General features: G+C 40.3%; 1 protein-coding gene across 1 annotated transcript in view; it reads left to right on the plus strand.

The window, feature by feature from the left end:
• Nucleotides 1–12,177, plus strand: part of brinp2 (bone morphogenetic protein/retinoic acid inducible neural-specific 2) — a 187,233-nt gene that overhangs the window by 74,410 nt on the left and 100,646 nt on the right. Inside the window, exon 2 of the mRNA XM_046407889.1 lies at nt 6,987–7,436. Coding sequence (XP_046263845.1) covers nt 7,054–7,436 — 383 coding nt within the window. The 5' untranslated portion in view covers nt 6,987–7,053. The remainder of the gene's footprint in view (nt 1–6,986; nt 7,437–12,177) is intronic.

The following is a 12,177-nucleotide window of genomic DNA, read 5'->3' on the forward strand; positions in this document are numbered from 1 at the left end:
ACGAGGCCTCCTAATCGCCTCCGTGGGGTTTATAAAGGCTTCATAAAATATTGACAGCTTCATGTAGGCGTTAGCTTGAGCAAGACGATCAACCTTTTCCTGCTTTAATCATGAAGTTTTTCTCCTCTTTCGGGTTTGTCAACAAGCTGCTTTGAAAAGTCTTTGCCAGCCCCAGAAAAGATATGCTAGAATTGAAGATGGAGATCAGTTGAAACGGCTTAATTTGATGCAGACAGATTGCAGAGGTCTTTAAGGAGACGGTGAGAGCCAATACGCTGGGCCGAGTGTGGCCCTGCTTGCATTCAGTGAGTAGGAAGACTTGGATGGGTTTTGTGTTCCTTCCAAACTTGTCAAAATTCAGACTGTTTATATTCAAATAATCTCCTCACACTGACAGATAATGTTAGTGGTTATAATGAGACTTGTTTAGGCAAATATAAATTCTTTTATATTCTATTAATTTGGAGGATGACTTTCAGAAAGTCATATTGGCATTTCATAATTAACATTTCTGATTCTGAAAGGAGCTTGGCAAAATCACTTGGCAAACATCCCTTTCTGCAAAGATGATTACATTGCTGTAGAGTTAAGCAGCTAAGAACAAAGATGTGCAGCTAAGAACAAAGTCAAAGTCAGATGTATACCCATCTTTGACCATTTGAGCCTTTGTGTCAGGGATGGAAATGCCCCTGAAAATGGTTCTTTCTTTGGTCGTCTATTCTGATTAAAATGAACACGTTCAGGCTCCACATGGAGTGTAGAAGAGATCAATCGTAAGTAAGTGGGGCTGCAACTAATGATAATTATCATAATAGATTCATCTGCCAACTGTTTTCTAGATTGATTGTTTCTCATGAGCTATGGGTGGGACCTGCACAAAAATCTTCTTTTGTATTTGGCTGTCCTTTTCACCAAATCAAACCTTTCACCAAAGGTCCATTCAGAGAAATCTGGCTTCTACTCTTTGCCCTCCAGCCAGCGTTTGCTCTTCACCCCTTAAACGCAGCCAACATCAAAATGTAGATCTGAGCCCCTCTCTGTCCGTCTCTGCTTTCATCTGTCTCTCCTACTGTCGCTCCCTCTTAACCTCCCTGTTTGTCTCCCTTTGACTGTCATCCCGTTCTGTTACCATCAATCCTCCTCTCTCAGCTAGCTTTCGTCCAGCTCCCCCACCCCAAGCCTCAGTGTGCAGTGGGCCTGAATTACAGAGGGGTAGAGCAGGTGTGCATCTGGTCCGCTATTGCTGCTGACTCTCATAAACGCTGAGAGGTGAGTAGTGAGCTGCCGGGGTTGAGAAATACAGCTGGTCTTTAATGCTGATGGACCTCCCCCTGGTCTAATGTTTGCCAAGGGCCCGGCCAGGTGCTCAGCAGCATATGCATACACACGGAAACACACACAGGTCTGTACAAATACACAATATCCACATCTCCAAATGCACACGAAACACATATGTGTGTCACATCTAATCAGGATTCCCAGCTGTGATAACTGTAGTACACACAGTGAGCTGATGAATTCTGCCGTGGGTTCATGCTCTGTATTGCAGAGAAAACTGAAGGTTGTAATTCTGTCTCGTTCAGAGAAAAAAAAAAAAAAATACTTGGACGCTGACTTCCCCGCATAATTCTCTGGCTTCAAAACTGGAGCAAGAATTACTTAAATGAGTCAGGAAGTCAAACTGCTTTCACATTAGCCTTTGGCTTGGTCACTCAGCAGCTGGGTGGTAACTTTAAGGAACACGTTCTGCTGGAAGCGACTCAGATTCTTTCAAGAGTCTTTTTTTTCCTATCTTAACATTCCCTTTGTGCCGTCTTCGTTTTCTCCCCGCTTTGTCTTTCCGTCACCGCTCCCAGCTTTCCTCATGTTTCTCATTTCATTCCTTTTCCGTCTTGCCTCCCCCCGGTTTTTCAGAGAACACAGTACAACAACTCACTCCATGCTCCCGCTAAAGGCTGCAACGCTGAAGGCGATGGAAGAAAATCCAATAAACATAAGCCTCCGCCGCCCCTTGACTCCGCTGTCGTCCCCGAGATGTTATTTAAGCACGACACGTGGTCGATTTTTCCATTTCACCTGGATGCCCTCACCCCCCTGTTTTCCCCTTCTCCAATATGGATTCGAGATGTTCTTCCCTTTTTACCTTACCTCCTGATCCCCCCAGCTGGGAGAGAGAAGGGTAAATACGCAAAGGGTGCGTGAATAATGCAAGGCGAACATTAAATGTCAGGGCTAAAAATTCACAATTTCCCTCCATTGTCTCGCTGGCATTCACGACATGTTTTATGCATTTTATAATTAGTGCGGGAGTCTCGGAGGAGAGGAGTGCAAGAAAAGGAGGCCTGGCAGTGATGGGGATCGCTTGTTTCTGCGAGAGGTGACGTTTTAAGAAGTTACAGAACTTCATTTGAAAGACTAATCTCACAGCTCCTTAGAGTGGAAAACCTTTGGAGGAACCCTTCTCTGAATCAATAACATTTCCGACATGTATTAGCTACCTTACATACATACATACATACATACTGTATATATGCCATGTATATTTAAAGTGGAAAGGCAAACCAACAAATTAGTAGCAAGATTTCAAATTTCATTTGAAAAATTAGGATTCATTTGTTGCGACTGAATATTTGGGGTTTCTAGTTAGACAAAGAGGGAAGGAGAGGTAAGAAACAAAGAGGTGAGATGGAGTTGGAAAGAGAAATGGCAGAAAGAGAATGAATGTTAAAAGATAAAAAAAAAAAGAGTATGGTAGAGTAGGGAGGAGATAAGAAATCATAGGATTAATGAGGAGAACTGACAGAAGCGAGTGTGCTGTGTATGGTACACACTCAGTATCTTTGCCCCAAACATTCCTCCTTCCATTTAGATTTGTAGTGTCTTGTTTTTTTACATCCTGTGGGTCCTTTCATTTCCCCATCTCTCCTTATCATTCGTCACTTTTCCTCTGTATATCTTTCATCTTCTGTAGTTTTAATGTTCAATTCCCCCACCCCCCACCCATTGTTCATTCTATAAAAAGCCTTTCCCTTTTTCTGTCTACATTTGTTGTCTCCGTTTCATGGGTACAGGACATTTAGTGTCATTTCAGTTTTTACAGAAATGTCTTGATACTGCTTGAAAACAAATTGCATCACTGTAAAATAAACACACTTTGTGAGATGCCACATGTCGAGATTTATAAAACTGACATTACATGCTGATTTGTGACTTTGCTGATTGTACTGCTCTCCAAAAAGGGAAAACAGTGGCTCTATTTTGAAGCATTGCTCTGCAGACCAGGAAGGAAAATTTAAAGAAAGTGTCCATTCAAATTCCTGAGTCATGCTGGTCTGAATCAACATACTGAAGACCTGTTAAGTTCTCCCACTTCTGCTGAGGGAGAGGTCAGTTCAAACATTTTATCATCACAATAATTACATAATGTATTTAAAAAATACAGTATGTTTAAAACTGGATTGCCATTTGGTTTCACTTCATTCATTCATATGTTCATAATGACAAATTCCTTGTTGGGAGGGAGGTTGTGTTTTATTTTGTCCTAACCAGTCAGTGGTAAGTGATCTATCTGCCCAGCCAATCCCAGCTTGTCACATGCGACCAAGTTGGCTTGTGAAAGAGAGGAGAAAATATGAGACTTTTTCTAATTATTTTACCTTTACAAACAGGCACTTAGAGGCCTGAAGAGTCTCATTCCCAGCGCTTCAAATGCTGCCATTTTGACACATCCCCCTGCGTCTACGTGTTAACCTGGAATATGTAATTGTCTTGTTACTTGGTATATGATTTTGGCCCCTCCTAGGACATAGAAAGAAGAGAAATTACATATCCGCTAGACTCCACATTTCAAATTTGCACCCGTTATACCTTTGGGCAATACAGTACAAGAATCAGCATCAGCATCCAAATCCACTCAAGTTCTCATCCTGCTTTTAGTTGCATAAAAACAGTCGTTTGACAGATGACTTTGCTAATTGCCTTTTCAAACTGCGGGAATCTCCGGGCGCTATGAGTGAAAATTAAAAATGCAGCACCCTGAGTATTGTTTTTCATGTCTATGCCTGCATTTATCCACCTGAAATTAATCCTCTAATTTGTTTGTAAGATAAACAGGGAATACTTAGGATCCCAATCCACTTAAAGCATCTTCTACTTTACATATCTGTTCTAGAAAGCTGATCGGTCCCTACAGAATCCATCCAGCAAGCCTTCTAGTCGTTAACAGTGAAACGGAGAGCAAGCCTTTACATTTCTGAAGGCCACTGTGAGGTCTTTTCACAGTGTCGAGTTAATAGTGTGTGCAGTTCTTTGCACAAGCATGAGTTTGGTGTTAGACAATAAGAATACACTTGAGCTTTAATTTGATTTGTGCTGATGTGTTTGGGGGGCTTGCTGCTGCCAGTCCTGATCTGTATGGAGGCAGCTGATGACATCCTTGTCCAAACACACAAAGCCTCAAGAAACTGAAAGCAGTCAGACATGTTGCCATGGTTCCACATTGTACATTCAACATTCAGTGTGCTACAAGTGCTCCTCCAAGTGCTCCCCCACAGACATTTCAATCTTTAGGACATTTTTGATGAAGTCATTTAAATTCTGACCGACGCTCTAATCACTTTAGCAACAGTGTTAAAGAAGCTATTGCAGTGCTTCAAGCACTCGTGGGTTTGTGTTCCTGTTTGTTCCTGTATTATAAGGCTAAATGAACAGCAATCGCACGCATGTGAGGCTTCGTCGTAAACTCACCATTTGGAGCAGTGTTCAGCAATTTTGCAGAAACAGCAAAAATACCAGTTTCTACATTGTCAGTAACATAATATTTTTCATCCTGCTGCTGCATAAGTTATGCTATGTTTATCTTCAGGGCTGCAAACACTGTAATCACCAGAGAAATACTGCATTCTTTTGCTCTAATTAATTTGAAACCACTGCGATTGACTGGCGCCCATTCCAGAGTGTAACCCGCCTGTTGCCTGTAGTCAGCTGGGAAAGCCTCCAGTCCCCCCGAGATCCCAAAGGATAAGCAGTATAGAAAATGAATGAATGAATTTTAAACCACTCACTACTTGTTATGAAAATTTTTCTTGTCCAAAAATTAAAATTAACTTATCAATGAATTTGCATGTAAAAAAGATTCGAGGTAAAAATCTGGGGGCTAATATCTGCTGATTAATCAGTTATTGATTGTTTCTGCTCCAAACCATTGTTATTATGTCAGCTCTTGTCAGGAAACAGTCATCCTCTAAAAAGTTTCTGTCTCATGTTAAAAAGTAGCTTTAAATCAGTCTTCCTGGTACTGTCATAACAAAAAGCATGAAACTATTTTGCACTTTCAGTTCACAGAAGATTGTGAACAGATTCGGCTCAGTCAGAGGGTCGTCTCATATCGCCGCTAACCCTTGTGGTTTTCATCTGACCTGCATTTTTATAAAAACAAGAGATGACAAGCAGGAGAAAGCTTCTTTGTAAGCAAGCGCATGTTTGGACAACTGCTGAATCTCCAGATGGCATTATTAATGAGTGACTGACCATACTTCACTAGCGACAGGCAGTGGCCTGTAGCAACAAGAAAACAACCAATCGTCATGTTCATCAAAATGTAAAAATGAACAGACAATGTCGCCTCCTCACATGCACTCCAGTCACAGCTAAGTCACTGTCTGATAGGTGGTGTCAAGGCATTACCGGAAATGTTGATCACAGACTGAAGCTGATTGAGTAGATTGCGGAACGTTGTGCTAACGTTGTATAAACACTGAATGCGTTATGATTTGACGATAAGGCAGATAAATGCTTTGTAATTGTATGCTGGAACCCTAATACAGAATGTATTCATGTTTTGAATACAGCACATCTTACAAGGACAAATATATATATATATATATATATATCACGTGATTTTTGGTGATATCTTTCCGTTGTGACTGTTGATGGGATTTTCTCCACCTTTGCCAGGTTCCCCGTCTCTTCTACTTGCAGCATATCTCTTTATAATAAAATCCAGCTGTGTTTTTGGATGTTCAATCTGTTCTGTTCTACTTCCCGGTGCTTTGAAATTGATTCATTGCACCACCTGCTGTTGTGGAGGGTGAATTACTTAAAACATTTGTAAAAAAAAAAAAAAAAAAAAAAAAAAAATCCTCAAGCCTGTCAGAAAGAAGGCCATGTGACATTTTTTGTCTTTGTACAAGACATGCTGTATTGTAACTGCAGCGTGATATTGTAGAAATATGTTGTGTATTTTGAAGTATGTTTCGTATTCGCAAAAGAAAATTCATTAGTTTGTTAATAGTGTTGTGTAATTGAAAAGCACATTGTGTTTTGGCAGGAAATCAGCTCAGTAAATGGTGCTAAACTGCCAAAGTGCACAAGTTATTCTTCTTCATGGGTTTTTGGCAGTTACTGAACAGCTTTAAATAAATTATCACCACCTGCTGGACTGAAGTACTGATGGCCATGATTTGCATGAAACTCTGGAACATAGATAGATCAGATTTGGTCAGAAATGGCTAACAAAGGCAAATACATATATGTGACTAAGTCTACCCAAATGTCCAGTCAAGATATGAGACACTTCAAATGACAAAAACGATTGGGGTCTAAGATTACATTTTAATGAAAAGCAATGCCCTCATCTGTAAAATGTCATTTTTATGCCAACAAGAGAAATACAGGCATTCCTCTCAATGTTCATAGTCTAATAACAATAATTATGTGTGTCTCTGACATGAGGAGAATACCTTTTATGTGCACATTTTGAGCAGACATAAAAACAATCGCAGAGTTATGATTGATGTTAACATGATAAATACCACTTTGGCAGATGCTATTTTGCTGTCATAATTTGGGACTACAATCACAATGTCTATCAAAGAGAGCAAAACTGCAAAGGTTGAGAAATTCCTTTGTGCATTAAAAAAAAAAAAAAACGTGTTTCAACCTCTCATCATAAACTAATCCAATTGTTTTTGTGTGTTCTTTTTCAGGCCAGCGGGAGGTGACTGTCAGAAGAAATGCCGGTCCTAGGTGCCCTAGTACATCACCACCGGGACCATGGCGACTCATTGGCCAATGAGAAAAGAGAGGTCCTCCCATGGCTCCTCCTGTTTTGCTAGATGGTCGGCATCCTCCTTGATGTTCCTATGGTTGCCGTGGGTGTTGCTATGGCTGCCGTGGCCCACCCGAGCTGAACAAGTGGGCAGTGGGGGCCACGGTGGGAAGGCATTCCATGGTTCCCTGTCGTCCCCCTCGTCCTCCTCATCGTCATCATCCTCACTGCCATCCAGCTCTTCACCGTGGGGCTTCAGCGCGAGGCAGAGTGGGGGGCAGCTGGACTGGCTGCTGTCAGAGAAGGGACCTTTCCACAGATGTCCTGAGTACACAGAGTTCAGAGAGAGGTTCCAGCAGGGATTTTCTACAAGATACAAGATTTACAGGTGAGATAGGTCTGCACCTGTATGTGTGTGTGTGTGTGTGTGTGTGTGTGTGTGTGTGTGTGTGTGTGTGTGTGTGTGTATGAGAGAGAAAGAAGACAGCAGAAAGAGACTGTATGTAGCAGCAGTTAAACAGGTGAAAGCAATATGTGATCCTCTCACAGGCTATTTGCCCTGAAGTAGTGCTTCCAAAGCTTATGCCTTAAGAGTTCTGGGTTGCTCCTGTGATTTATTATTGTACTTGGAGGGACTCACACAAGACATATGCACAAGGAATGGTAAAGATAAAAGCAAATGGCTGGTATATCCTGACTATGACCACTCCAAAACACTGGATCCTATATTTCCTATAAAGCAACCAACAGCATCATCTTTGACCCTCACACCTATGTTGAGAGATGTGTCATGGATGAGAGGAGTTAAAACACACATAACAGTATACAGCTATGAAATGAACACAGCAAAGCACTTGATTAGTGACTCTGTGAGCCAGTATTTAGGAAATTTCCCTCAGATCTCCTGATGTGAACTTAATGATGACGCAGGAGAAAAAGTCCAGGGAGTCACCAAAATCTTTAAGCTGCATTATGTGGAAGTCATGAGTGTCTGTACCAAATTCTGTGCTGATCTGTTGTTATTGGAATATTTCCCAGGAGCTGAGCTGTAGAGCTATACATATTAGTTTTCTTTAATTTGCTGTCACTGTGATGACATGTGTTGTGTATTGCAGTTTCCTCAGAGATAATAAAGCATTTCTCCCTTCCTTCACATATAAGATCTTAATCCCGTTTCGTGTCACAGATATTTTTTTTTTGTCAAGAACATCGAGAACAAAGTTAATGCCAAGCAAACACAAAGGTACATTTACTTCACTTTCACTATTAGATGTTGAGGGGCCAAGTATTGACTTCCAGTATTAAAGCACAAATGCAACAGATGAAAAATATCACCACACTCTACTCAAATGGATTGAAAGTGTCACAAAGCGGCATAGTCGCTGACGCGGAGAGAACTGAACCCCGATGCAGAATCTCAAAGGGCAGGCAGGCAGTGGTCCAAAATAATATTCTTTTACTTATAACCGAAAGCTCAAAACAGGCACACACTTGCTGTGGCTCTGGGATCAATAAAAAAACACTACAAAAAGCTGTGTCAAAAACATGACAAAACAAAACAGACAAGACAAGACAATTCTGGCTTGGACACATGAAGACAAACAACAACCTGACAAAGAGTGACGGGGAAGACGAGGACTAAATAGACAACATAACCAGACACAGGTGAAGCACATTAAGCAATCAGGATAAACCAAAGCAAAGTTACATGAAACAGACACACAGGGGAAGTGACGCTTTCAAAATAAAACAGGACATGTCAAAAACCTTGAACATAACACATGGAAACAAATACACATGACAAGACAACATGAAACATGGCACATGGACTAGAAAGCAAAGGACAAAACATAACCAAAACACAAGGCGTGACAGAAAGGATTATTGGTGATAATACAATGATATCAGTAACAAACACTACAGGTCAATATGATGAAATGCATTTTTTTCTGTTTCTGTAAAGACAAAGAGATGTTCTTTTTCATTTTTTTAAAAATAATATAGTTCTCACACTAGAATTCAATCAAGTCTCTCTGTGTATGAGAGCGTGTAATGAAAAGATGTTCTGTATCACGTTTACTCAAAGCAAGCATTATCAGACACAGCTCATCCGGACTAAAATTCACTGGATGGGTAGAAATCTAATTCAAAAAGAAATGTTACTACGGTTTGTGTAAGGCTGGGTAAACAGCAAGATGTCCATCACTTTCATTTAAGATGGTTTTTTTTTTTTTTTTTTGGCATTCAAGGCTGAAGGAGAAAGAAAAGGAGAAGTTGTATCTTAACATTTAGTGAAAGCTGAAATGTTCCTGGGCAAGACACTGAACCCTAAATTGCACTCAAAGGCTCCTCCATCGATATGCATGATATGGATGAATTTTTTTTTTGCTGTGTCATTTCTGTTGTAGACTGACTCATCTCACACTGAGAACCCGGGATTCACAAGGTTGCGATTACCTTCTGAATTTCCCTAAATAAGATTTATTCAGAGTTGGACTCTTTAAAGAGTGACTACACAGGGATCAGAGGGAACAGTAAATATATGTTGTCTGGGAGATTAACGTCTGAGCTTTCAATGTAATCTGTGAACAGATAAAGGAGGAGTTGTTAAAGACACAAAATAGAGGCATGAACCTAGTGTCGGCAGTGATCTTGTCATATTTGTCTTTGGTCCCTCAGACTTTTTGCTGATTCTTTCTGTTTGGTGTGAGGAGCTCAGCAGGAGGTGGGAAATGATCGTTGCATTTTATGAGCAGGTTTTATAAGCTGTAATATGAAAAACGCAGGAGATATTTATTATAGTCATAGAAACATGACTGTCCATACATTCAGCTGTCACTTATCTCAGATCATTTCATTTAAAGATGTCACAGGATTATGCCTCTGTGACACCTCATAACCTCAAACTCATAGAAGAGACAAGAAAACTTTTTACTAAAATGGCAATTTACGAACAACTGCAGCATTTGGAGGGTGGAATCACACTTGCGGTCTTGCAGTATTGTTAAAGTCTTATCAGGGAAGCTCAACAGATCTACTGTGAAACTCACATGTACCTGACAAATTAAATGTGTCAGGTGTTGTTATGAGCATCAGCATATTTATAATTCAAAAGAGGACATGATTCTAAAATTAAAAGTACATTCAGTCAGAGGTGTTTTACACCGAATCAAACAATCCCTTTACTTCATGCTCCAGCAGTCCTCTTAATCCTCATGTGAGTGTGAATGGATGCATATTATTGGAGGTTTATATGTAAGATTTAATTTGATATTCATGAAAAAATAAGGAATATTGACTATTTTAAAAATTATCATAAGAAACTTGTTAATAAACGCATAAAACACGTTTTCTCATCTTCTGGCTTTCATCTCTGACTTCTGGATACACATGATCAAATCCAGATTTTTGATTTTACATATCTATCATGCCTTAGATAAAGTTAATGAGCTGTTCATGACATTTATCCATGCTGGCAGTTTCGGGCTGCAGTCAGGTTAATGTGGACAGATGGCAGAAAGACTTTCTAATTTCTGATATTTTTAACATCATATTATGATCAGGAGGAAGCGCGTTCAAAGCAGTCTGGATATTACTGATTCACTATGCCTCTTTTCTAGTTTCACTCACTAACATAACTTTTCTGATCTCCGCTTGCAGTGGAGATATGTAGAGCAGGGGAAACAGAATGAACTAATGTGACTGTTAAGTTACTGTTAATAATTTCTACAAGTCTCGGGTTTGAATATCCCAAATATTTTCCCTGCTGGAGAGGACAGGAGGTTCCTCTGCGTGTCCACAGGCTGTTAGCTGTGTGCTCTATAAATAATGCAGTGCAGGTCCACAGTTCATGTGGGCCCCTGTCACCATTATCATTACTTCAAATTTTACACCAAATGTGATAGATTTATACTGCATCCGCTGAGGCTGCAATTTGAATTTCCATTTCCTCTACTTGGAATAGATTTATGTATATATGTTCGGATATTTTTTTCACTTGTCCTGATTAAAAATAGTTCTTCTTGGCTCTCAGTCTTAAAAGCTGTCTGTCACAGCCATTTATATTATCAGAAATGAGCACCTGCCTGAAAATTAAATATTCAAATTAAAAGTGGTGTTTTCTTTTTGGTTTTATTTTTTTGTCCTTTGGTTCTTAACGCAGTTGACTCATTTTAAAGCACATATGTCAAACCGGTCCACAGGAGGGCCGGTGTGGCTGCAGGTTTTTGTGCCAACCAACCAAGAGCACACCGTTTGACCAATCAACTGTCTGAAGACGGAGATCAATTGATTAAATGAGTCAAGTCTGGTGTGCTGCTACTTGGTTGGAAAGAAAACCTGCAGCCACACCGGCCCTCCTGCGGACCGGTTTGACATGCCTGTTTTAAAGGATGTACAATTGCAAACTGAACACTTTGAAGTGATTCATTGAGGCTCTCAGTTCACTTTCTCTTTCTTGACGACTGCCTTTTGTTCACTTTTACTCTGGAAAGTCAGCTAGGTATGTAAAGATATGTGATGGCCTGGGTACTTATACTCTCAGCTGGTGCCAGTAGGACATTAAAAATGTCTAATTCAAAGATACTTTTACACAGCGACGTATAGGAAAAAGAGTCTTTTAGATGATCATCTATTTGTCCTCCAGCGTCAGGTGTTTTTCTTTCACTCCTCAAATTGTCTTCCCTTCCTTTCCATCTTTGTCTGCCTCAGCTTGAATCAAATGGAAATGATGGCATCACTTACAGGTGAAGGTGAAGTTTAGAGTGAAATGTGAAATGACAGGTGAAGGTTTCCTGACGTTGGTGGGACAGATGTCATATGAGTGTGGGACACTTTCAGTGATCATTGAGCAGGCAACATGGCAAACTCTTCCTGGTGTGACTTTCTTTCTCCTTAGTTTTAGTTTTTTTGCAAATACTTCTTTTGTTTATTCTCCAGCCCCACACAAGCAGAAAACTTAAACAATACAGGGCAGCACTGACAATGCGTGAGTCATCAGGTTCAGATGTCACCTTCTGTTCTCTTTGCTTGTTTTTCTAATGTAAGCAGGCAGCAACTTCCACATACATACATATGAATGCTTGCAGTCAGACAGAAGAATCACTGTTTAGAACAAAAGCAGAACCTGA

Source organism: Scatophagus argus, chromosome 13 (genome assembly GCF_020382885.2).
Source record: "Scatophagus argus isolate fScaArg1 chromosome 13, fScaArg1.pri, whole genome shotgun sequence".
Taxonomy (NCBI): Eukaryota; Metazoa; Chordata; class Actinopteri; family Scatophagidae; genus Scatophagus; species Scatophagus argus.